Source organism: Aptenodytes forsteri, unplaced genomic scaffold (assembly GCF_000699145.1).
Source record: "Aptenodytes forsteri isolate BGI_AS27 unplaced genomic scaffold, ASM69914v1 Scaffold153, whole genome shotgun sequence".
In the NCBI taxonomy this organism is placed as follows: domain Eukaryota; kingdom Metazoa; phylum Chordata; class Aves; order Sphenisciformes; family Spheniscidae; genus Aptenodytes; species Aptenodytes forsteri.
The window spans coordinates 1,674,478-1,701,400 of record NW_008796178.1 but is presented as its reverse complement, the minus strand read 5'-3'; the positions used below and the strand labels follow the sequence as shown (position 1 = coordinate 1,701,400).

Sequence of the window (26,923 nt, the reverse complement as noted above, 5' to 3'; positions counted from 1 at the left end):
TCATCAGGAGAGAAGTCTGATTTGTATTACATGTGTGGCGTGACAACAAGAAGATTACTTTTGAGGGTCCAGAGTTGGACCGGCCAAACTACACCCTCAGCTACGCTCCAGAAAGAAATACTGAGTTCAGATGTGAATTATGCATGCACTTGCACACATGGGTAGAATCTGTGCTTCTGTTATTTAACTGACAGGTCAAGACACTTCCATATAAGCTTATGAAATGGTTGATTGTTGTTTTTTTTTAATTTGAATGGAGGCCGTGTAAAAAATGGATTGTGTACAAAGGTAAGACAAAAAAAAAAAGAAAAGTTATATTTCTGCATTGCTTAAGATTAGTGAGAGGTTATAATTTGCCTTTGGTATAAAATCTGTCGATTTTTCGATATCAGTTATTCATCATTTGGCTAGCTCCAAAACCATTTTTATATTGATCAATGATGAAATACTTAATTGTATTTTAAACTTACAGCTCATCATTTGTGGACTGGGAAAAATTGATGTTAATGACTGGAAGGCAAATACTAGGTTAAAACACTGTACACCAGACAGCAACATCGTGAAATGGTTCTGGAAAGCTGTGGAGTTTTTTGACGAAGAGAGGAGAGCGAGACTTCTCCAGTTTGTGACTGGCTCATCCAGAGTGCCTCTGCAGGGCTTCAAGGCATTACAAGGTAACGTTCTCCAGAAGTAACTGCAAATGCCTGTACTTGGAGGAAGCAATAGGACACATCACAGAAACATTAGCTGAAAATGAGGCTGGTTGGCTGTAATGTGACTTTTTAAGAGCGATTTTTAATGGTCTGATGAATAACAATCACAAATAGTCTTTTCTGTGTGTTTGTTTATTACCTTGTTATTCAGCTGTAAATAGCTCTTTTGTTTAAATTACGCACTTCCTTCTCTAGCGAGAAGTTCCGATCAGCGGAGATGTTGGTGGGGTTCTCCTTATGTTTTTTCTGGAAGCCTGCTTTTTAATTTCTGTCTTTCACAAGGCCTCATCACCTGTACAGCTCTGGGACCAGGAAACACCAACATGCAGTGTTCTTGCGGTTCTGACAGCAGAGGCACTTCGTAACGCCGACTACTTTCATTGTTTTCTTTTTCCCCTGTTCTTGAGCTCTGAAATGTTCAGGCGTGTTAGAAGCTCAGGAATATTGAGGTTTTTAAGACCCCAGTTACTTTAAGCAGCGCTGCTTGAAGTGATAAGCGTTTAAGTAACATTGCAGAGGGTGGAGGGACTTGTTCAGGCACATTGTGTAACTGTTAACCACCTCAGAATAGCTACGAGTAGTTATTAACCCTACTGTTGATGTGCATATTGTCAGTGCAGTGGAGTGAGCTGTTTGGAGAACGGTAATGGAAGTAATACCAGTTTAACTTCATCTGTGCTGCAAGTTTTAGTATGATCGTACAAGTAAATCAAGTATTTCTGTGAGCAAATGAAGCCTGCTTTCCTACAGATTTGAACGTGAAGGTTGTCAGGTTTTAGACCGCGTTGTACTAACAAGGCACAAGCTCACGTTCTTACTTGGCCGCAGAGTCTCCAAGAGAAAGACTGACCCTGTAGGTTATATTCTTTAATGTCTGTCTACTCAGGCAAGAATTCCAGTTTTACTAAGGTTAGGGCATTTGTAACCTCTTCTGTCCTTTGTGAAATCTTCAACGTATACTAAGTCTGAAAGATTGATGTGCTGCAGCCTTTTCTTTAGCAGAGAGATTAAGGGGATCTCTGTATAGTCAGACTCACTTAACAAAATTACAAGAAGTTGGTATTGTGACTCTTCTACCTAATTTGAATGGAACTGGCCGCTACTCAAGACCTGTTATAAAATGGGGACAGATACAGCTGCGTAAGTTTTGTTCTCTAGGAAGGGTGAGAGAAGTTAAATTAAAAACTGTGAGAATTAGATAGTGCCCTGTGTAAAACAGGTATTTTATTCTTCCTTATCAGTGCTTTGTTCTTGTTTATCTTTCAATGGTTTAAATAACAGCATGGTTATCGTGTGTGGGTGGAGGGGAGGAATCTGTCTGATAGGCACTGTGGGTTTGTTTTAATTTTTTTCCTGCCTGTTTATGATTTCAGCTTTCTGTGTGCATAGCTTCTCTCTCTCTGTGGTTTTAGTGACTTTTTTTTGTTGTTGCACTGCAAGGAAGAAATTTCCTATTATGCAATACAGTAGTAGTAGAGATCTCTTCTGGATTTTCAGGTGCTGCAGGCCCACGACTATTTACAATACACCAGATTGATGCCAGCACTAATAATTTGCCGAAAGCTCATACCTGGTAAGACTTTTTCAGGTCCCTATTGCGATACATAGATTAAGACCAATTTGCCATCTCTGTATTTTGAGCAGTCTTCCCCCCCGCCTCTCTGGCTTAATAAATGCTCTCCGTTGCAGAGTAGTAAAGGTGTGAAAACTAGAGATTGCTTTTAATTATATGAAGTTCTGTTGGCCTTGTTCAGTGTTGCTTTGTCATGGTTTCAGGTACGTTAAATGCAGCCTAACAGAACTTTGCTAGGTGATGCCTGAAGTTCCAGATAGCTGAAACTCTTCTGCCTTCTTCCCACAGCTTTAACCGAATAGACATTCCTCCTTACGAAAGCTATGACAAGCTATACGAGAAGCTGCTAACTGCCATTGAAGAAACATGTGGGTTTGCTGTGGAATGACCCTTCACAGGCTTACCTGAGACTCTATTTATACTCCTGTCAGACAGAAAGCCCTTCCCTCAGCCAAGACTCAAGAAATGCTTGAAATACAGGAAACTTTCCCTTTTCTACACTAGGACACTGGGAGGGAAAGGACAACTTTGGAATTTTTTTTTTAATTTTATTTTATTTCAAGAAAATAGGTTCTGTGGTTCCTGCCATAGGATCATTCAGCTGCTATTAAAAACTAATATCTTGAACATACAGAATGCTGACTTTTCCTACATTTCAACAGTTAAGCAGTGTTCTATACTTAAAGACTACTACTATTTTTGTAAAAGGTAATCTATTATATTTGCCTACCTGATTTCTATTCTCAGATACCAAGACACAACTTCAGCAGTCGGTACAAGTCACGTTTCAGCCTGTTTTAAATGTATGATACTGAACAGTATCTATACCTGCTATTTTTGGAAAAAATATTTTGGATTATTCTAACTTCGCATAAAATTGGCTGAAAGAATCATTAATCTTTTTAATTAAAGCCACTTACATGTTAACTGCATTTTCTTATAGTAAAACATTATATTCTGCAATGTAAATTCAACTTAAATGTTACCACAGGGGGCTTTTTTATATTTTTCAAGCATGAATTGCAAATACGATGTTTTGGGGTCCTATTTATATCACTTGTCAGATTCCTTAAACAAAATTTCTAGTGTGAGTGACACATGCTGTATTTGGTACAGTACTTGTGTTAACATGTGGAATAGACCTTTTTTAATGAACAGTAGAAGTTTTGATTTTTTTAAAACAGCATTTTTCTAACAAGTCTGTCAAGAGTACTTTTTGTTGCTTTTGACTTTAAATTTAAACACTGCATTTTTCAACTTTTTTAAGCGTGCTGATGAGGTGATATTTGACAGCAGAAGCCTGTCAGCAGTTCGTTTCAGAACCCATCCTGTCCAGTCAACCAAAGCTTGTTTGAATGCAGCCAAATCACATTATGTATTTGTTGATGCTAAAGATTTATCAGGTAAAACACGTTGTAATCTTTGTCTAGCTGCTCATGACATGTGGGTTTAAGTTACAACTAAGGAAAAATGGTGTATTAACTGAAATATGTGTAATGTGCTTTGAAAATGAGGTTTTAGAAGCACATAATTTATTGATTGTAGGGATGGAAGTAAGGTATATATATGAATTATAACATGGGTTGATCTCTTCAAAGGGGAATAAAATGCACTACCAGTAGAGGGAACTGAACTTTGAAGTTAGTTTGGGAATTCTCAGCTAAGATCCGTATGATCTGCTCATGGTGTGTAGCTAAATCAGTCTGCTTAAGAGATGGTGGCATTCTCCTCTCAGCGATGAGAATATTTGGAATAAGTAGCGTTTTTTTTCCAATCAGTGTTGTGGTTTTTTAACTTACATTACAGTTAATCATCAAATCTGCACTATTTTTACACTGCCAATGAGAAGAAAGTCAAGAGTATTGAAAATGCTAAAAGAATGGGATGTAAACAGCTGTTCCTTTTTTGCTGTGTAAGTCACCCAGCGAACTAGCTAACTTTGTCTGTTCTATGGAGCTTGAACTTAATTTTGTCCTGCCAAATCTGACTGCCACAGTGAGTAAACTACTACTGGATGCTGTGTATTAGAATAGTGGGCAATGGACTACTTTTGTAGAATTTGTGGTAAGAATCCGGTGAGCCAAATCCACATGTTCGTTTGATTAATTTTTTTTTTTACAGCTGTTGCTGGAAGGTTTGTTCTAAGAGACTTGCTTCCCATTCTGGGCTGGCTGCAGAGATGAGGCTACTTAGGGATGTAAACAAAGCCAAGAAACTTGCTTTGACAGCCAGGTTTGAAATATATCAGACCCTTTTTTCCTTCGTTTCAAGGGACTATTGCACTCATGTAAAATGGCTGGTACCTTTGCATCTCCAGTTGGGACCCCTAATTCACAGCTTTCGGGTAATACTGTTACCGGGGAAGCTACCGCTACATCTGTCCAGGTTGCCTGGGGGAGCAAAGGAGGCTGTTGCCCGGTGTGTTTCTTACTCAGTACTGCTGCCTGTGGTTGGGGACCACTGCTTTAGACACTCCCAAAGGCCTCTTCTCACCCCTTCAAGTTTTGAGGTATGATGTGAATTACTATTTACAGAGACTTTACAGAGGCAGGTTCTTTTGACCACTGTTCACAGGATAGATACTCCAGTGTTGTATCAGTTTTTTTGGGGACCGCTGCTTTAGACACTCCCAAAGGCCTCTTCTCACCCCTTAAAGTTTTGAGGTATGATGTGAATTACTATTTACAGAGACTTTACAGAGGCAGTGACCACTGACCACTGTTCACAGGATAGATACTCCAGTGTTGTATCAGTGATTTTTTTACCCCCCCCCCTTAAAGTTTTGAGGTATGATGTGAATTACTATTTACAGAGACTTTACAGAGGCAGGTTCTTTTGACCACTGTTCACAGGATAGATACTCCAGTGTTGTATCAGTGTTTTTTTTTAACCCCCCCCCCCCCCCCCGGCTCTTGCTCAGGCTATGGCTGCAGCCTCCCTGGTCATGAAACATGAAAAATGTAAAATCCAGTTTGATCCAGCTTTTGGGAGAAGCCAGGACTCCGTTAGGTGATTCAAGGGGGAGGGTATGCTGCTGTTCCCTTTGCGCCAGACAGCTCACCTCAGCACTATTGAAAGACTGTCTCTGTAGTGTCTCCTGACCACGTCATCTATACCCGCCTCCCAGGAACCTTCTCCCTGTCAGCCTACTTAGGCTGGTAAATTTATTGAACGTGTAGTTATGGCCACCCTTGTGTCAATAAAAGCGTTTCTGAAGAGGGAGGAGATGAGCTCTGCAGAATATAGACTCTAGATCAGCTGATAAATACCATTCATTTTCACAGCAGCCTTAGCAGTGTATCTGTCTGTTCTACCAAACATTTCGGTATGGCATAGAGAATTTAACTGCCACAGATAAAAATTGTAAATTTAATATATTACAGGCAAAACTAGACAAATCTGCATTTGACTTTCCATAGGTGGCAGATGAGGATGAATACACCAAGTATTTTGAGTGCCTTTCTACCTTTGTAATGACTGAGAGCTTTAACTAAAGCACCTCATCACCTAGTCAGATGTTTATCTGAAAATGTCAAAGGGTTGATTCCTTTGCAAAATTTTGTTTCGAGATCATGTCAGCTACTTTCCCCTCAAAAAGGTGCTAAGCCTAATATTGCATTTTAACCTTGGACTTTCACCCCATGATTAATGTGAATATTTATTTCAATGTGTCCCTCTTACTGGGTTTTACGTTATCCAGTCTTTAGTTGTTTTCGAGAGATGTCACATCATGGTTTTATGCTGTTGCTTTTCATTATGAATGTTTAATTATGAACAGTGACTTTTGTAGATTTCAAATATACAGTACACAGTTGAGTTTCAGAGGATTTAATTTCTCGGTGTAAAGAGTTTTGTAATGGTGCTTTGTACAGTATGTATTCTAATTTTTTTTTTGCACATAGTTTCAGTTTCCCTAAACTGATTTATTTGTACCAAATTTTTGTGTTGTACTAAAGTCCAGAGCACACAAGCCGTTTTTAAATTCTTGTTCTACAACACTACATCTGTATTGAACTTCTGGTGCGTTTAAACTGGCTGCATTGATGGAAGTAAAAGCTTTGCTTCTATATCATAAGTATGCATCATACAGCTTAATGTAGCATGCTCCAATTGCTTCAGATTTTAAACAGCACCATATAGTTAACAGGTGCCATTTGTTGTACTTTACACTATGTAGTAGGTTTCTGGCTCTACCACATCATCAGAGCTTTGTCTGTAGTTGTAATTAGTTTATACAAGTGTAATTACTCCTCCACAAACTGACAGTTCTTAGTTTATCATTTCCATTGTATTTATTACAGAGTGTTTTAGCATTGATATCATTGTATTTTCACCCAGCTGTTACATGAGCTTTAACAAAAAAAAATCTGTATAAAATGGTTTTTAAGTACTTAATGTATGTACCCATGCAGAAGTTGAGCAATAAATTGTATGCTGTTTGCACTGTCACAGCATCAATGGTTTTAAAAGTTTTAAGTTTTTCTTAATTAAATGTTTACTTTAAAATGTAACTATCATTTTTAAGTAACTCAGTTTTTTTTCAGAGAAAATACTTAAAACTTGGTGTCTTTCTACATGCTGTCACTTCCAGTAAGGATTGTGCTAAATGTTCTAGTCAAACAAAAAAGGTCTTACTTTTGGCTTTCATGTAATGGTGTACGTGTGTCTCGGCAAGGACTTTATCTCGGCATTGGTGAACGGATGTCTCCTCTCAAAATTAAGCAAAGCTAAACCATCTTCCTTAAGGGAAGAAAAAAGGTAAATAAATTTGGTAAAGAGTTGTTAAATTTGATCAACTTAGCTGGTAAATATTGTCCCTTAGATAAAGACTTCAAATCAGCCTGGCTTTCCAGGGAGTTGCTGTAAGGGTTGTTAAGAAAGGTGGTGTGTGGGCTTCTGGTTTTGTGGAGGTTTTTTGTTGTGTGGTTTTTTAAAGTGAGGTATACATGCTCTAACTGCCAGCTGTTTTGTTTAATCTGTAAAGGAAGCATCTCCAGCTGCTGGTGGCTTTTGTTTCTCCTTAGCTCTTTTTTTTTCTTTTTTCTCTTCCCAATGCATGAGTCTTAATTCACTGTGGTGTCAATTCCATAAGAGACACCATCTCATGGCAAGCTTTAAATACTGTATATCCAATGCAATTAATTCCAGTATGTTTATATCACTTCTTGCACATGCAATTTTAAGCAAGAACTCTTCTACTAGAGCCTGTTTAAAATTACACTTTAGTTCATCCTCATTACCAAGACAAGCTATTTAAAAATTGCGATTTTGTCAAGCCCATTATATCAGTAATGGGCTTCATGTAATTTGTTCTCAGTTTAAGTACTCATCCCTCTGTGTTTGCATCTCATAGGGTCCATAATGCATGGCTGCTGAAACTTGAATTTTCTACTAAACAATGTACTGTTCATAGCACATGATGATTCTACAAAGATAGGTGGAGTGCCTGTCTAGAAGCAGACCTTACATCCTGAAGTAAGGTAAAAGCTAAATGTTGGAATTTTTAATCACTATTTACTCCAGCTTCACACTGACAGAACTAGAACCAATCTGCTTCTCCCTAAAAAAACTAGACAGGGTACTAAACGCAAGTACCCTTGCAAAACTTTTGTCCAAATAATCTGCTTCTAAGAGCACACATGGTAAACTACTTAGGTTGTTATTGCTTGCCCATTTGTATATAGCATTACTGTGACTCCCTTTTGGAATAGATCAATTGAAACAAAACTTTGCTTGTTTACGTGTAGTTTTGAAAACCCTGTGTGAAATCCAACAATTGCAATACCTGCAGAAACACCTACAGAGCATACACCTATCCGTATACCCCTGCTGAAAATAATTAGGAATGCTGTCCACAGGTCCTTCCCAGGTTTCAGTTCTTGCAGAAGCTTGTATTTTACTGCTTTAGAATAATTTTCATTGTTTTCTATTTCAAACTACTTCTTCCAATACAGTTGTAGCATAGGAAGTAGTACTCTATATGCTTTGCCATTAACAAGCCAGCAACATAGTATTGTGTAGAATAAGTAGCCCTCCCTTGCTTAATATATTAAAATTACTGATTTTTATGTCAGGTTTATTGCAGGTACTCTCTAACTTGTCCTTCCAAAGGAAACTTGAACCACTGATGTTCTTTTAAAGATCTACTTTTCTTTGTGAGCTTTCCACTCCAGTAATTTCTGGCTAATGGTAGTAGTGTGGCTTTTCAACTCCAGCAATAAGAACCAGCACAGGTGTAGACGAGGCTTAGCATTCAACTGTTTTACTAAGATAACTTCACTAAAGCACACTGACTTCATCCCATGTCCTTTGTGTGGAGCTCAACGTTATCTCAGTCTTGCCAAGAAGGTAGAAAGTAGTTTAAAAACTTTATTGGTGATCATAAAAGTGCTGTAGAGATCCCAGATACCAGCAGCTACACCTCTGATGGGTCAAAATGACAGACCCGATATTTTAGAGAAAAACAGCCACACACCATCTTCCTGTTACAGCAGGATTCTCATCATGTTAGCCAGCGAACTGCAGTGATATTTACCGTAAGTCTTACAAGAAACGGCTTTTGCTATACTGAAAAGAAGCCATCTGAAGTCTAGATTTCAGTCTGTCTGCTTCTAGTTCTTGAAAAAAGGTGTCATCATCACTTTGCATTATTGCTGCTTGCAGTTGCTGTATTTCCTTTTCCATCCTTGATCTCAATTCTCTTTTTGTCTTCTGTAGCATCTAAAGAAAACACAGACGTTAGCCACAACACGTAAAAAGAAAAGACACTTACACAAAATTAAAAATACTTACTTGTGCTTGTGCTTTTTCTCTGGTTTGGATTTCTTGGTGTTCTTGAGATAAAGCTTCTGCTAGCATGGAAAACTAAGCATAACACGTGTTTGAGTTGAACCAATTAAAGAAAGGAAAGACTTCTAGTGTAAAAAAAATATTAACTGTCTTCACAGATTAAGCTTTACCTGATCTTTGTAATAGTTCTCCATAGACTCCAACTCATTTTGATGCTCTCTCCTTTGTTCAGCACGCTTCTCTCGAGCATATGCTCTCAGGTCCTTCAGTCTTTGCTTCTGAATTTCTAAGCCTTCTTCAAATAAGTTTTTAAATATCTGTCGGCAATTAAAAAAAGCAAACCTAAAACTTTCCCAGAAACTTTTAAGTATACGTTTACATTTTTCAGCTGCTTTATCTCCTGATGGCAGGGTGATCACATGAAGATAGGTCATTGCCCATGAAAAAGCACACAGTTATGTATCCAGTCATGGTGGTACAGATACAGCTGAGCTGTATTTGTATTACTCATTTAGCTGAAATTCTGATATATAAAATAAGTTTTTCATGTCAGTTTAGTCACATGACTAAGAAAGGGGCTAGAACAGCAAATGCACATTGCATTTTTAAAATCGCTTCAGACAACCCAACAATGCAAGCCAGTCTTTGAACATGCACTGTGATCTACAGCCCACCCTACATTCTGTTGTCTAACTTCAGGACCTTCATCCAGATTTGCGATAGCAGGAAATCCAGCCTGTACTCAGGCTTTCCATTCATACAAAAGAACACTTACCAGCTACAGTGCTGTGCAGCTCGAGGCAAACAGTTCTCAGATCGCTAATAGTGGATTATGCGCTAAACTGCTAGTCTTTCATTTTAAAAGGTGAGAACTGTGTATCTACTCTTGCAAAGTGTAGTAACTCTACGTGCTTTCCTTAGCTCCGATGTCCAGCCCTAATTAGAGATCATATCTGTCAAAAAGTCCACTTTGTTCAACAAACATAACCGAATAAAAAAGCTGTCTTTTTGATCAGTTTGCTTAACTGCAGATTTAGATTGTTTTCTTTGGATAGTAACTATAGGAACAACTTCTTAATCCTACTGTTTCTGAAAACTCATTTCCCCAATTTCTCATATTACCAGCCCTGTTTTTCCATACTGATACTTCACTCTTTCTCTCTTTCTCTTAACCCCATAAAGCATCCTTTCTTGTTTTACAGTGGTTTGCCCTGAACTGTATCAGTGTTTCCAAAGAAGGAACCTTTTCATCTATGGCCTTGACTGACCAACCATTTAATCCTGGCTCCTATGCTCTGTTCACTTAATTTGCTCTCTGTCTACTTGCCCCATTACCGGACTATGGGTCCTCAGCACTGGGGTCCAAACAAAAAAGAATTCCACGCTTGCAGAGCAAGACATCTTGTACTTACCCTTTCTTCCCGTGTCCTAGCCCGCATCATCTTGGCACGCAACTGAACCCGGTAATCTTCATAATATTTCCTGGCTCGAGCAATTTGCTGGCGTTTCTCTCTCACTTTATTCTGAGCCCACTTCTGTCGGCAGATACGTTGCTTAAATTCTTGCTAAATGGAGAACAGTAGCTGTAAGACCACCAAGCTTCCAATAGATATTGCTGCAGGCAAAGCTTTGTTAATCATTGCTAAATAAATAGGGTCCTTTACTAAGGACCTTCTCCCTACCCCAATTTTACACTGCATTTATGGTTTAAAGCTTCCACTGATTGAGCAAAGCGGCGCCATCAAGAACACTATATAATTAAGGAGTCAGCATTGCCACGGTAGCTGGTGTTTTTACCAGCAACACCAGGAGCCTGAAGTTTCTTCTCCTTGCACATTCTTAGAATTTGTTTGCACTTTTAAAGCAACAGTGCAGTGTAATAATAATATTCCATTCCCACGACCTCAGTAGCCACACAGCAAGCAGATTACATAGAGACCACAGCTACTCAAAAGGCATAAAATTTTTGTAAGATAAAAAGCCACTTTCATGGACCAGGGAATATGCATTCTAGCTAGCTCAACATGAAATCTTTGTATTATGTAACAAATATCCTTCAAAGAACCCACCAGTCTCTTGTTATGGTCTTGATCTTTTTTAATAATTGCAACAAGAAGCTCATGCTTCTTCAGGGCTTGTTGAACCTGGAGGTTTAAAAAAATCTAATTACTTACATCATTCTGCAGGACAGGCAGTTGTGTGTAGGAGTTTTAAACATTGCTCCTCTGCTATGTTTTGTTGTTTTACGTTGAGAATTACCATGCATAAGTTAATCAACTTTTGTAACTCATAACTTTTAATCTAAAAGACTGTTTAGAACTAGCACTTGAAACTACAAAATGCTTTTAAAAAAGCAATAGCAATCCTAGGCAGTACTAGATAAACTAGTATAAAAAAATGAACATTATATTCAAATGGCTGATGAAGTTGAACCCACGTGTCTAGATACGTACATCCCTATTTAACTAACCGAGCTCAGATATACATCCTTTCATATTGTGCTTTGGATGTGCATGTACCCTATCTATGCTGCATACAAAGAGTCAGGATGATTTTATTATGCAATACAAACTGATGACTGCTAACTGTTCTGTCAGACGTACTATCCTTGCTGATACTTAGAAGGCAAGAACAAGAATGCTCACTTCATTTAGGAGTTTTGGTCTAGTTCTGCCAGAAGCTGCCTTAAGTTGTTCAGTATGTGCAAGCTGCTGCTGCCACATCTTATTCATAGTATGGTGAGAAATATGCAGGTGGGGAAACTCTTCCAGTAGCTGAAATAGGAGGTCATCATCTCTTACGTTCACTACAAGGTAAAGACAGATGTAAGCAATAAATTTCTGGAGAATACATTTGGTGGTAAATTCTTCCAGACAGTGTCAGCCTAGGTTATGAAATATTTTAGATTTAACACTATATACAGCTACCATACTGTTGTTATGATGTCAAGCTAAACCCAGCAGGACATAACATCACTCTGTCAGTACAGCAGCGGAGAAAGTAATCCCAAGTTTTTGTTGTTTTGATTTTTTTTTTCCTGCTGAAAAATTGCTTTTATAGCTCAGGCATTATTTCCCTCCCACCACCACATCCAATTAAGACAGGTGTCCCCTTCCTTCTTCAAATGGTTCTGACCATCACTAATTTCTTTATCCGTCTCTCTCTCTCACTGGCTGCAGCGACTTAAAATAATGCTAATACAGCAGTAGTAGTGACAGATCCAGGTCAAGTAAACAGGTGGAAAATAAACTGGTTTGCAACCAGCTCATTCCCATTACATCTTTGATCTTTCCGGCAGGAAAAGATGATGGTGAGATGAAACAAATGGGTATTAACCAAGTATATGCCCTTTAAACACTGGGGGAAAAAAAAAAAAGGCAGTGTACCTGAGCAACATTCAGATACGTAGGGGATTATACCATGATCTCATACATAAGCATGCACAATGCTGTTTACCAAAACTGAGCCTGTGATTTGCATGCTGGCTGTTCTTGGAGCACCACTTGCTCAGCAAAACCAGTGGTAATGTTACCACCACCATGGCAGGGTCTTGAAAGGAGGATGACAGCAATTGACAAATTCTGCTCTATTACCTGGACATGGCTCAGCACCAGCCCACTCAAGCTAACAGCCCAATTTTAAATCTGATACATGCTCAGAAAAAAGAAAAGGGGGAAAAAAAAAAAAAAAAGACTGAGCTCAGACTATAGTGGAGCAAGCATAGGAGTAGCAGTAATGGAAACAAGCCTTGAAAATAATCCAAGGGATTTTAAGGCGGTAGCAAATGGGTCAGAGTTGTGATTGTGCATTGGTGGTTTACATTTACTTAAAGCATTATCTTCCCTAACAAAAATCCAGACATATAGAGGTCATAAGAAGGGGAAAATGCTACAGCTGACTGGTATATGTTGGAACGATGCCTTTATTCTTGGAGTTCAACACATGCTTTCAAAAGATGCCAGTTTTCCACCAAGTATAGTTTTGCAGTTCTTACTTGGAGCTGCTTTCTTTGGCTTCACAGTCCCTCGTTTTGGAATCCACTGGCTGTATTTGGGATTCCGAGGTGTGGTTTTTCTAGAATAAACTTTCACTGGCTGAGGCATTTTTGGAGGTTCTTTAAAGATGTTTTCTTTGTATTCTTGTTCCTTAGGAGCAGATGTAAAACAGATGGAGAACAGGTATGAGAAGGGAAAGACTGATAGATCACATAGTTTGGATATCAGAACTTAAATGTCTTTGAAACTTTAGAATGAGAATTTGGACATATTGAACTGGATTCTCCAGAAAGCCAGAATTTACCAAATGCAGGTCAGGGTTCAAATAAAGGTTAAATCTCCCTATTGCATAACCTCAGCCCTGTTGCAGCACTTAACACTACTGCAGCAGCCTATGGGCTGCTTCTGCGAAGGCAGCGAAAAGGGCCCGTGCAGCCTACATTGTTATGACATTGATATGACAGAGCTTTTCAGCTTAGGTTCTTTGCTGTTTCAGTAGTATCTAAGAAAGTAGCAAAAACCCCCTTTGCCATATTCATAACATTAGAGAATCATCCTTGCACAAACCCAACTTTTAGAGTAGTTAAAAGAGACTATGACAATATTAAGCAGATTGCGTACAGGGGCTCAAACCTTATTAACCCGGCTGTTGGGGATGTGTGTGTGTGTGTGGAGAAGGCCAGCCTCCCCCTTTGCCATATTCATAACATTAGAGAATCATCCTTGCACAAACCCAACTTTTAGAGTAGTTAAAAGAGACTATGACAATATTAAGCAGATTGCGTACAGGGGCTCAAACCTTATTAACCCGGCTGTTGGGGGTGTGTGTGTGTGTGTGTGTGTGTGGAGAAGGCCAGCCTATGGAAGCTATCTACTTGCTCGCTTAGCTTTAATTCTTTAAATCTGAGTGTCTTGAAGTTACCACTTCATGTGAAAAGCATGATTGTTAAGTTACCCATAAGAACAGGTATTATTCTTAATACACGGAAGTGCTGAAACTTTCTAAAACTACTTGTCCCTTGGTTCTACCTATCTCAGGAAAAGCTGTCCTTCTGTTTACTACTTTAGTAGTATACAGTGTTGTAACTATGACACTGGAAGTCAAGGTTTTGTACTCAAAAGACATATCCAGCATCTGGACAGATCATCTAGACAAATTAAAAACAAAAACCAAAACACAACCAACAATCACCGTACTGCATCACATACCATTTCCTTGATGACTTCTCTAAGCTTGGAAAGTCTAAGTCTCTCCCTAGCTTCATAAATTCTTAGTTCATCTTTATAAGCTTTAGCAACCATCTAGAAAATAAAAATAAGAGGACTTTTCAGAGAAAATAATGAGTCCATATGACCACCTCATTAACTCATTTGGTGTATGGGTCAAAGTAGCTTTTTCCACTTTAAACTCTCTTTTTTGCAAAATTTAAGTCTTTAAGTTAAGATACAACAGTACAAAATTACTAAAGTAGGCCAGAATGCCCCCATTAAGTAAGAGCATTCAGTTTTCATGCTTTTAGTATAACTGTTGGTAAGAATGACCGATAGAAATTACCTTTGCTTTTTTTGTTCTTTCATCCCTTTCTTCTTGCAACTGGTTGCGTATTTTCCTTATATGGCCTGTTCCATTACTGCAAAGTTTATCTTCCAACTCAGAAAAGAGTTGACGCTGAGATGAGGGTGAAGACGGAGAAAGGGATCGTGGCCTGCTTGGGTACCTTAGATGTGATGTGTCTGTAAGAAAAGGTGATTCATTGAGTATCTAACTTGAAACACAAAAAAAACCTCCAGCCAAACATAAGGAAAAAAAGCCCCCCAAACCCCATACAGCATAAGAGTCAAAAAGTTTAGCACAAATTAAGTCATAAAAATCTAAAGCCTTTGCCTTTAGAATTATCCCTACCCCAAATCACAAATTTTGGGGTCTATATAATAGCAAAGGTGCCAGGAGATATTAAAGCTGGGAAAGGAAAAAGCAGCAACGACAACTGAAGGTAGCTCAAGGTGAGAGACTGTCTATATGCCAGGGTCACTCCATCTTGCAATATAATGTTGTGCATGTGGATTAGATCAAGCTATATGATAGTTTTATAGCCTGGTGTACATATAGGGTGGTTATTTAATCATATCACCACCAACACACACACTGCGCAATATAAGATACCTAGATGTACATGCTGTGTTCGGCACAGAAGAACCTGCAGTGAAGTGTATTGTGCATAGGCCCTCATTTTAGAATCACAGTCCTATCAATGAGCTTGTATTCTGTCTCTCCCCCCACTTTTCTGTATGTTTTTTACTGCAGCTGCGTTTGCCTTGTATTTTTAGTAACGTTTTACCATAGCTAGCTATGTGTTAAATGGGAACTGAATTGTAATTGTTACTGTTGCTCAGGTTTGGATCTAAGACAAAATATAAGTGAACTAACAATATAAAACTTAGTAACTATGAGTAGTTCAGTGTATCAGCTTTACAGGAGAAGGATTTTTTTTATATTCCTTTCCATCCTAATACCTAAGTGGCATAAGAATTGTTACCTCGTTCAGCTTTCCTTCGGCGATAATCCATGACACTGTCACTGTGCTGAGACAGGTTGTCCTCATCTGTCAACTCTTCTTCTCTGGTCTGCCCACCCAAAGTTCTCTTTAACATCTATTGGATAAATTTTTTTGGGGGGTCAGGTTCAGTAGTTCATTCAAAATTTAGAACTGTCTAAAGACAGATGTTAGTTGCAGATTTCCTTTTTGTCAATATTAAGTTTATATTCGGGTTCTCTCTACTATCATTACTATGGCTAGCTAGCTCAGAGACAACAAAGAATAGATTGCACTTACTAAATCTAGTTCATTTAACCTGCGAGAGAGTTTTTCTGACACTTTATGAAGCTCTTGCTCAGACAGCTTTTCCTTTGTTGTTCTGTGGGAAAGAGACTCTTCAAGTGAATCTGTGGTAGAATTTTCGTATCTGCTAAAACAGAAAACAGACATATTTCATTTCTGTTCTAAAAACTTGAAGATAAGCATTACCTTGTGCAATTCCAGTTCACTTTTTGCGTGAGCACATTTTTATAGGATTAAGTAGAAGCTGAATGTGTAAAGAGCCTGTAACTATATTTAAGAAAATGCATATATGTCAGGAGAAACAGGGAATCTTTCTGTTAAAATTAATCCTTCATTATCGTGCAGCCAAGGAGGAAGAGATCTTATTTTAAAGAGGGGGGTGGGGCTGGGGGGCCATGTATATGAAAGTGCTAGCTTGGCTCAGTACCAAAAACCTGAACTTGCCTTTTCTTTCTAGGCAGATATCTAGATTCAGGTCTTGGAGTTTGTATTACTTTTTCAGCATGCAGAGAGAGTTTTTGATGTAAAGAGGAAGCAGATGAAGTCCCATATACCCAGGGAACCTAGGAAAATGAGTAAGAGTAAATTTTTTTATTAAGATCTTCACAATAAAGCTCAGAAATACCATAGATCGTGTGAGTAGAGAACTCCTACAACAGCTTTTATAGGAGAACCATCTCAATGTCCCTGTCCCTGACTGAAGATAGTGTGCTTTAGAGAATTAGATGTTTAAAGAAACAGACCAGCAAAAATATGTATCAGTTCAAGAATCATCTACAGCTAAACCACTGAATCGGAAGAACAAGTTGTAGGTTAAGTTATATGAGTATCCCTACATACTACCTCATTAGCCTGGGACTAATGCCAAGTAATGCAAGTAAGCTGAACCTCACTGACTATAGACTAAGCTGCAATTCACAGCAAACTAAAAGAAAACACTTAGGTCCTTACGCCATTTAGTTACACTGGTTTAGTACTGCCTGGTAAGTTATCTGTTCAAACTGGAGTAATTCGGGGCTGGCATGCATATACTCGCAAATACACCAATGAAAAGTGAGTTTTAAACAGAGACAATGTTTTAAACAGACAATGTAGAAGCAAAGGCTGTTGAAACTATTGGAACAAATGAAGTCTGTGAGTACCTCTTGTGGTTGCAGAAGGCAAGAAAAGTGTTTTCCAGAGCAAGGAACTTCCTATACAGACATGTTTCTACAAGCACAGAATGGCACCTGCTGATCGATTTGTGGGTTTTGCATTATTCAGTTTTTCAAAAGAAAAGGACAATGCAAGGAAATAAAATGAAAGAATATAGCCAGGTAATTCAGTCATCTTTAGGAAGGGAGCAAAATCTGAATTTTATTGGAGTCTGAACAACCCCAGAAAACCAAAATTCTTACTAATTTAGAATACTGGTACACTTCAGAGAAAGGACATGACTGTACTCTTGTATTTTATACATCTTTGATTAAAACCAAGATAACTGGTAACTGGTTGGTTGTGATAAATTAGAACTCTATAGGTACTGGCACTTATACTTCTTGGAGCAAACACCTCCAGAAAGAACTGACATGACTTATAAACTATACATAGTCATAGTCTAACAACATTGCATCACTGATTGTATATTGAAGAAAGCAAGCCAAAAGCAGGTTTGAAGAAAGCCCAGAAGTGCCACAAGATAACAGGAGAATTAAGCAGAAATCCAAAAATATTGACTGAACTTCCACAAATAAGGTAAAGATGCAAGATCTACCTTTGCCACATTGTCCTCAGCATCATTTGATACCACCTTGTCTCCCACTGCAGAAGCAGATGACAGATAAGTGTTAGTTGATGGTATAGACTGCACTGCACCTACTAATGTGGGGAATAAGTAAAAAAAGATGTGATCCGTGGCCTTTGGAACCAAATTATTCAAAGAGAACAGAATGACAAAGCAACTGTGGTTACACAGTTGTGACATTCATTTTGGCAATTTCTCAAGTTTTGAATGTTCAGTGTCATGGGAATGCTATGGAAACTAGAAAGGTAAGTAGTGTTTCCCAGGCAACAGAGAAAGTAAGTACTGAAAATCAGCTTCTAAACCTTTTCTACAATAGCAGTTAATGGCTTTTTCCTAGAGTCGAAACTGGCTTGTTTGGTCCATCCTTCTCCGCTCAGAGTAAGTTCAGCCATGGGAGTTACCTGCTAGAAGAGATTTCTGTAGTACAGGCACATCTTAACTGGATTAACTAAGAAAGGAGTTGAACTGGGGACACAGATTATTTTTCTCCAGCACAGTAAAAAGCTTAAAAGTAACCTATTTTTATTTCTCTATAAAATAGAGATAGAAATATGAACTTGTGGCTGAATTAAGAAAAATGCACTAGTAGTTTCAAAACCCATGTTTCTTGTAGTGCCAATAAAAATAAATGCAACATTTGACACTTAAGAGTTACCCTATAGGAAGCAAAATTCTCTCTCACCAGGGATTTTCCTTGATAGAGGGAGACTACCAGAAACATCTTCAGATTTTTGTGTAAGTGACTTTTCAAGCTGAAATAAAAAGCAACATGTTTTCTGTAAATTCACAGGAGAGTGGTGACATGAAGGTCATACATTAGGTTTGTCTGCATATGAAAATAAATGCTGATTTATATATATATGTATAAAAAAAATAAAAATACGCTATAATTATTTTGTTTACTATACTGTAAACTGTGCAGTTACATTGATTATGGAGATGTGTATGTATATGTGTATAAAATAAACACACCCCTCAAATTAACTTCCTCTCTGGACACTCAGTGAAGAACGAATCCACAATCCAAAATTCTTTGAACTGAAGATAATATCTGACACATTCAGAAGTGTTCTTCAGAGACCAACTACTCCCATTCTGCAAGTATACTAGAAGGTTTTAAAATGAAAGCAGTACTGATTACTAAAAAAAAAAAAAAAAAATCGAAGGATAGGTTTTTACTTTTACAGTAGGCATTTTCACTCTTTGACTGTTAGCCAAAGTTGCTGACTGGCTGGCTGAGCTCTGATAATCTCTCCATCCAGGATAATGAGGTCTGGCTTCCGAAGCCTGAAATGGTGGTAGCAAAGGAATAGCTTGCTGTATAGGCTCCCCAAGTTTTGTAGCGCTGGCACTCAAACTCTCTTTTTGAGGTTCAGTAGTATGAACAGACTTCACTGATCCTTAAGAGACAAATATGAAGAACTTGACAGCTGATTTATATATATATATAAAAAAATTAAAATACGCTATAATTATTTTGTTTACTATACTGTAAACTGTGCAGTTACATTGATTATGGAGATGTGTATGTATATGTGTATAAAATAAACACACCCCTCAAATTAACTTCCTCTCTGGACACTCAGTGAAGAACGAATCCACAATCCAAAATTCTTTGAACTGAAGATAATATCTGACACATTCAGAAGTGTTCTTCAGAGACCAACTACTCCCATTCTGCAAGTATACTAGAAGGTTTTAAAATGAAAGCAGTACTGATTACTAAAAAAAAAAAAAAAAAATCGAAGGATAGGTTTTTACTTTTACAGTAGGCATTTTCACTCTTTGACTGTTAGCCAAAGTTGCTGACTGGCTGGCTGAGCTCTGATAATCTCTCCATCCAGGATAATGAGGTCTGGCTTCCGAAGCCTGAAATGGTGGTAGCAAAGGAATAGCTTGCTGTATAGGCTCCCCAAGTTTTGTAGCGCTGGCACTCAAACTCTCTTTTTGAGGTTCAGTAGTATGAACAGACTCCATTGATCCTTAAGAGACAAATATGAAGAACTTGACATTTAAGTGTTATCTGTGAAAGCAGGATGTTAATTTTGTATATTCTCCATACATATTAGATGGAAGTATCTAAATATCTAATATTAGCTACCATCTTTGTTGGATTGCATAGAACAGTACTGTAACATTTTTATGCCTTACGATGTTACTTTTATTCTGTTTACAGAGATAGATACTGCAGCCCCTCCCTGTCTCACTACTTTTCCAAGAGCACCAAGTTTTTCATGACTGTATATATGTATGTATGTATATGAATATACTGCTCTCATACTGCATGGCTGTAGCTATGTGCATACACAGTAAATAGCTTTTGATTTGCTGTTATTTTCCCCACAGTCATTTTAGATACATGCTGGGGAATGCGTGCTCATGTGGAGGAATTCTAAGCAATGACAGAGCCATAGTCAGCAGAGGCCAGGGACAACTGGAGAAAATGGCTGCCACCTGTCAGAATGATTAACCTAATACACAATCTACCCATAACTGTCCTTAAGAACAGCATGAAAGCCCCCTTGAGAACATGATTTTGGATGCTAGGATCTTCCACGGGGACTTTTTACTTTTAGTATTTTGCTTATTGAACCACAAAAGGAAAAAAACCTAGCTGAAGCTGAATCCTAGCTAAGCAGAAATACCCCAGATAATGGAGTTTGCATATTCTGGGACACTAAAATATAAAATTTATGAAAAAGATTTATTTATTTATTTCAAAATATAGCTAAAGTGTTTCCATCCATGACTAAGGTTGTCCTCTACACCCCTTAGTCAAAATCAGATAGATTAGATATCAGGAGAATGAATACTCACCATCTTCCTTTTCCTTTACAATGGCCCTTTCAATTTCAGAGAACTGTCTAGGTAATGTTGCAATAGCCCCTGAGTTTTTAGACTCTTCCGCCCCCTTGTCCATTTCTGCTGGTAACAATTCAGGCAACTGGAATTCTAGAAGTGGTGCTTGAAAAAGATCAAATTAAGAACTATAAAGCATCTTGCTATAAACTGTTTAGATGGACAATTTTCATGTTTGGTATGTTAATAACTTGGTGTTAGCAATCCATACTATGAACAAAATAGGTCTGTTAAATTCCTACTTGTAATTCTATTCAATAAAAAGCAATCGTAATTCATAATATTTCTTTATGCCTCTACTTGGAGAGCTTAATCACCAATAAGAATAGGAATATTCTTATAGGAAAATAGGAAATAGGAACGGACTCCACTTAAGTAGTCTGCACATTATTTGTTCCAGCGCCACCCATGATGTTTTTAGGGGTCTGTGCCACTTAACACGTCTTCTTTAAGAATGGACTTACTAGTCTTTTTACAACCTTAAATAATACATTTTACACTGCAATAAATGAAATAAATTAAAGGCTTCAGAAATCTCTTATTCTATTGAACAAAATAAAATGCCTTTGTAGGGAGAACTGAATTAGAAGTCAAACAACAAACCTTTATTCAAATAATGTAGCTCAGGAGTCATGAAAAAGTGTCTGAAATACTTTAAGAAATCTACATTTTAACTTCAGCAAGATCAACTACAGGTACGTTTGCTTATTTTGGGTTGGGTTTTTTTGGGGGGGGGACAGGGGGTTGTAAAATAAGAGTTTAAAACAAAGTATTTGTCTGAAAGAAGTAACTTTAAAAAAAAGAAACAACAAAAAAAGCCTAGAAATGTTACTACAGAGTAGTTTTAAAGATTTTTTTCACCCAAACTCACCTTCCTCTCTCTTGGAAAATGAATGAGCAGTATCTCCAAGTCTAATTAATTCACTGGTAGATTCTGATCCATCTACATCACAAGATGGAACAAAAAATTCTGACTGGGACCTAAGAAGAACATAAAGCCATAAAATATTTACTCTAGAAGTCTTTGCCCCTTCAGTCCACAAGATGGAGCTGCAGAAGAGTGGCAACCCCACTTCAGGTAGCTGCTATTACAGTGTATGACATAAGAGACCAGCTTCTACAAAACAAACCAATGTAGAAGTCACAAAGACAAATCGAATGCAGTTTAACTAAAATACAATCATTTAAAACTGAAACAAAGTTTTCAACTTGTTTCGTTCCACATGTAAAGTAAACTTAAGGGAAACAAAATGCCACCATCACTCTTCAAGAGCAAAAAAGTTCTGGATCTAACTTTAGCCCTCTTGCTGCCCAACTAAAGGAGAAAGTTACCTCACATTCAGTTTGACATATGTAAACAGTATGTTTCCTACTTGCATACTATTAAAAACCTACTAGTTTCTCTACAGATACACAAAAATATAGTCAATCACTATGTCAATGCAAATGTTCTTACCCTTCAACTGATGAGAATATTGAAGGTTGCGTAAGTTGACCAGCATTGCTTTCCAACTGCTCTTGAGAGGCAATTTGAATTTCATTATTGGACAGCACATTTGCGTCATCTGTTAATAAAGAAGAGGCAATTATTTTCAGGAAAACTACTTCTACCCATTAACTAACAGGTATTATTGCCAATATCACCAAAACAGTTTAAGTGTAATAAAACATTATAATGACAGTATCTAAAATGATGACATGTAACTTCTATGTAAGAAAAGTTTTGAAAAGCAATACAACTATCATATACCCTATTGTTTCAATTATAAATAACCCCTTTCTTCTTCCTCAAAAGAATTAAATCCTGCACTTATAACTAGAAAATTGGAGCCACTCACACCTATTGGGTAGCAGCACTGGCAGTCTGAGAGAAGGGAAAAGCAGAAGTACAGGCACTGAAAATTGCTACTGCCCTTTTTTTGCCATTCACAGTGAAACAGGACAGGAGGCAACTGTCTCAGCCACCAAGTGCTCTCCCCTTTACCCACAGGGTGCAACAGCCAGTAATGACAGTTCTTATCAGCTTTAAGATAGGAAGACCAGTACTCAGTCTGCAGTAATGATGATGCCTCTGAAGGGCTGAGTAGCTACTCTTCCCTGTTTAGCATTTTCCTCAAAACAGCCCCTGCTATGGATCTGCTCCCAAGACTCACTTCACAGGAAAGCTTAAGTCAACCCCCTGTTTGTCTCCTAGTAAGTAAAAGGGACATTTGCTCATTGTTCCAATTAAAGTCAACATTTCCCTCCCTGAATCCTAACCATAAATCATTTGACTTACAAGTTGAAAAGCAACATGCTAACAGAGGATGAATTGTCTGGAGTAGGTTTCTGCCACAAGTATGAAGCAGAAAGATTATGTTCTCCAATTCTTGCCTTTTAACAAGTTCTGGGGAAAATAAATTCTCTATTTTATCATTACTGTTTATGAAAGTAAGGAATATAAATACTCAGTCTGGCCACTGAAGTTTCCTCCCCCCATGGTCAGTTTCAGTCTTTCTCTTCCGCATTGTCAAGGTTATAAATAAGGCAAAACCACCAAATAAATCTTTGCTACATTGGAAACACCTTGGGTATCCCAAAACAAGGTTTCACAAAGCTTACATCTTCCAATGGATATCATTCCCTATAGCTACTCATACGGAGAACAGCAAAGAAACAGTTTTTACCTATTATGGGAGCTGTATTCATGAACACCAAGAACTATGGTCATGAGAAGCTAAGCCCTCAGCAAGCTAACTTGATAGCAGACAAACAGGAAAAGTAAGCTGTCCATAATGTAGTAGTGGCTGAACATAAAACCTTAATCTAGGACATCTGTCTACTCACCTCCATTCTGAGAAGAAGATTCACTGACTTCTTCTGTAAGATACTCTAACAAACCATCAAATATTTCGAGGAGGTTTCTGATAGATTCCTTTTCTCCTTTCACAATGTTCTCACCTTAAGAGAAGGTACTGCCACGTATTAATAATTAGTACTTCAGAGAAAAAAAATTTGCAAAAGCAGGAGTTTTCTGGAGAAGAGTGCTTGGAAATTCTTCTGAAGGTGTCAGCTCAGAAGACAACTGGTCACTCATTTCTGGCTACGTATGTAAGCTTAAGGTATCTTACAAGTTTCCTAAAGTTGCATATTTTCAGTTCTAATAAGTGAAAGTTTATTAACGCTATACCTGCTTCCACAAAAAAAAAAAAATCAGGGATATTTTCAGGGGTAGTTGGTATTTAATATTTTCTTATGCATACTAGCTACAGCATGAGCCAAGTCTATGGACTGGCAGGCAGGATTACAAATACCAGCCATACTGTACAGGTACCAAATTAGAAGGAGATACCTCATATCAAGCAAGCAGTTTTCATCCTTTGCAGGCTATGTTATACAAGACTATACATACGAATACTCAATGAAAGCTATTCTGTGTACAAAGGACAGACACAACATGGTTCAAGTCTTTACTTACCAACTTTTTAAAATTCAGTAACAAGTTTGAAATTCAAGGCTCATTTTAAAACCCAATCTCCAAGCTTTAACTGTATACAGAAAAATACTGAGCCAGTAACAGACTTCAGGTAACACTTTAGCAGACAAGTGAAGTATGATTGATTATTAACATTAACATTTCTTACAGGTCTGTGTCACAAAAGACAACTCTTATTTATTCTCTGCTTGCTGTTTAAATTTATAACCTGATGTCCAAGGCAAGGGTTCAGTGTTTTGATGACATTCACTACAGGAAAAAGACCTTTCATGTAAGTATGAAAGTATGCTTTATAACATATGGTTCTTATAAAATGTTCAAATTAAACCACACAGATATTCAACTGGTGTTTGTCTACATTAAAATGAGTACTTACCACTGATGTGCGACAAGCTGACCTGCAAGTAGTCCAATGCCAAGGAATCTATTACTGCTTGTACATTATGTGCATCATCCTCTTGGCTTCTAGGAGTAGCTATGAAATCTGTTTAAAATAGATAACAGATTTTAGGCTATCTAAATGGATAGCTTGTTGCAGATGTTTTGACTAAACTACTTCAACTTTCCATTACAAGTTAGTATTTTTTCAATACCTTGTGTACTTGGTGAAAAGCCCAAGTATCATAAGGTCGTATGAAATCTTTTATAAATACTGAGCACAAACTTATAACACCCCCTGAAAGATGTGAGGATTTTATCAGCTGAAGTATTAAATTCAAGAATAGAGACTACTAAAGTATTTTTCCTCCTTCACTCCCAGCACACACATCTAGTTCAGATCGTCAAACTGGAATTGCAGTTTGTGTCAAGGTCTCTTCTTCTCCCGTCAGAGACTGGAGAAGTTGGACTGCAATGTATTCTACTTAATGGGGAGCAACATTATTTTTAGTTCAGGGCTTATATTTAACAGGACTTCTACCTCCAATAGCTGCCAGTTACCTCAGTGCTATTAAAATCTTCTGCAGGTAGGAGTCTCGACACTTCCCAAAAGCAACAGTTTACCATAAAGCAAACAAATACATAGTTGTATAGCTTAATTGTTGTCACTGAAGTCAAATGGAGTTAGGTTAAACCAGAGTTAAATCACAGCTTAGCTCTTAGCAGACTGTAAGAATCAAGCATTTTATGAGAACAGGCTTCAGTATTAACACTTCTTTAAGAGAAATGAGCCAATTCACACCCTTCAAAGGTATTGTGCCTATGTATGGCTTTCAAGGCCTAATTTACAATAGAAAAATAAAAAAAATTGGCCAATATTACTTAAATCTTCTTAAAGAATGACAATCTTATGTGTTTGTCTTTGGAAGGACACAAATACTTTAAAAACCCTACATCTGTAGTAAGTTTTGCAAACGAATTTGTTCATTACAAAATATAGAGACAAAAAACGAAAAGCAGGTTTAGAAATTATCGTTCCCACCTGGTACTTTTTCTCCTAAGATTGACTCATAAAGACGAACAAACACATCAGCACCACATTCTGAGAGATGCTTTATGTGCTGGTTTACATTGCAGCTCCTTAAAAGATCGTTGGCAACATCAACCCAATCTATTAAGAAGTAAAACATATTAGCGTCAGAACTGAAAGACACAGAAGTAAAGACATGGTTAGTTACTGTGAAAGATGGAACCTGTTTAAGTGTCTTTGACTCCACCATACGCGGTCGATCCCAGTCATGCTATCCCAATCATCCAAAATATTGGACATGTTTGTATGCTTTCTGCTCCGTGCCCTGTTTACTTCAGCTGGAAACATGGACAGAGAGTGAGGAATGATACACGCCACTATCTTGTTCAAGTACACAGTCATAGCACAACTGGCCTTGAGAGCTGAAGGGTACTAAGTACCGCAGGCTGGGCAGATTACTTTTTTTCTTCCACATAATGGAAAGCAAATTTTGGTCTGGCTGCATAGCCAGGAATTCCAAGCCTTGAAGGACCTAGCAAAATAACCTTTGATACGTCTTTTATCACGAATCAGAAATGACACATACTTTTTTGAAAAACATGAGCTTCTCTCTTACAAACTCAGTTTCTCTAATGCTCTTAGGCAACAACACCACTGCTAATATAAGTATTCTTCATGAAAGCTAAATTCAAGGACTACTTTTACTAGTTTGCTGTTTAGGGATTACAAGAATATGGAGCTGGTCCCACCAACTTCCTGCTATGTTGAGCACAATGAGATGTGTGCATAAACAGACTGATTTTCCCAAAACTTTGAGTCCTGAATTCAAAGTGCTTTGAAGTACATGTATCCTCTACAGTCTTGTCGCCCAATTCGAGTATCAACTTGGAAGAACAAAAGTCTTTATCTCTCTTAGTCTGTGATCTCTTAAGGTTGGATTTTCCCCCCCTACATGTTGCTTTTGCAAACAAAACAGTTATTTTTAACAAGTATTATCAAGGACTTTAAATTACTAGAGAAGGGGTAAGTCATCTTTGGAAGGAAAAGAAGTATACAATTACTACAACAGAACTAATTTGTACAGTTTTTATTCTTCTGTACATAGGGAATATTACTTTTCCATCACTCTACTCTTCACTCAGTTCCAGCAATAATTTTACCCTAACATTTTAATAATTTCAGGTGCATGAAAGGTTAGAGTAGCACCTCCTACATTTCAGACTGATATTTCTTAGAAAACTTCAGTTACTGTTCATTTCCAGCTTTATCAAATTATAAGTGTCGCCGGAGGGGGGTGTGTGTGTGCAAAGACAAGAGGGGAAAGGGAGGTTGACATAGAGAGCTTAAAAAGCCACGACACAAGGAGCAGGCAGCTTTAAGGAAAAGCACGTCTGAATAAAATGGACGGTGCTAGCGATGCGAGCAGCTGCTGGATGACAAGGTAGAGGGGAGAGAAAAGGCAGCTCTCCCCCCCCTGCCTCCCCCACC

At 37.9% G+C, this 26,923-nt stretch overlaps 2 protein-coding genes across 2 annotated transcripts in view; one reads left to right on the top strand and one right to left on the bottom strand.

Annotated features, from left to right (window-relative positions):
• SMURF2 (SMAD specific E3 ubiquitin protein ligase 2) overlaps window positions 1-4,841 on the top strand; it is a gene marked incomplete at its 5' end in the record, with an annotated part of 42,446 nt that extends 37,605 nt beyond the window's left edge. The window contains 3 exons of the mRNA XM_009287701.2: window positions 473-674; window positions 2,211-2,286; window positions 2,575-4,841. Coding sequence (XP_009285976.1) covers window positions 473-674; window positions 2,211-2,286; window positions 2,575-2,674 — 378 coding nt within the window. The remainder of the gene's footprint in view (window positions 1-472; window positions 675-2,210; window positions 2,287-2,574) is intronic.
• A 3,425-nt stretch (window positions 4,842-8,266) lies between these two features.
• Window positions 8,267-25,685, bottom strand: CEP95 (centrosomal protein 95). The gene is made up of 21 exons (XM_009287731.2): window positions 25,448-25,685; window positions 24,404-24,511; window positions 23,379-23,492; window positions 22,009-22,117; window positions 21,424-21,533; window positions 20,511-20,657; window positions 19,455-19,675; window positions 18,376-18,445; window positions 17,664-17,710; window positions 16,355-16,473; window positions 15,905-16,034; window positions 15,608-15,722; window positions 14,626-14,804; window positions 14,280-14,372; window positions 13,070-13,220; window positions 11,721-11,881; window positions 11,145-11,219; window positions 10,488-10,640; window positions 9,246-9,392; window positions 9,079-9,150; window positions 8,267-9,006 (listed from the first exon to the last, which is right to left on the bottom strand). The coding sequence occupies exons 1-21, from the start codon at window positions 25,683-25,685 to the stop codon at window positions 8,830-8,832; spliced, it is 2,736 nt and encodes a 911-aa protein (XP_009286006.1). The 3' UTR covers window positions 8,267-8,829.
• Window positions 25,686-26,923: the final 1,238 nt, after the last annotated feature.

Excerpts from the sequence above, each read along its gene's own strand:
- CEP95 (XM_009287731.2), bottom strand. The coding sequence starts at position 25,685 with ATGGTGGAGTCAAAGACACTTAAACAGGTTCCATCTTTCACAGTAACT. Across the intron at positions 24,512-25,447 it reads CTTAGGAGAAAAAGTACCAG|ATTTCATAGCTACTCCTAGA; the intron begins GTGGGAACGATA and ends TATTTTAAACAG. Across the intron at positions 9,007-9,078 it reads GAGAAAAAGCACAAGCACAA|ATGCTACAGAAGACAAAAAG; the intron begins GTAAGTATTTTT and ends TGTTTTCTTTAG.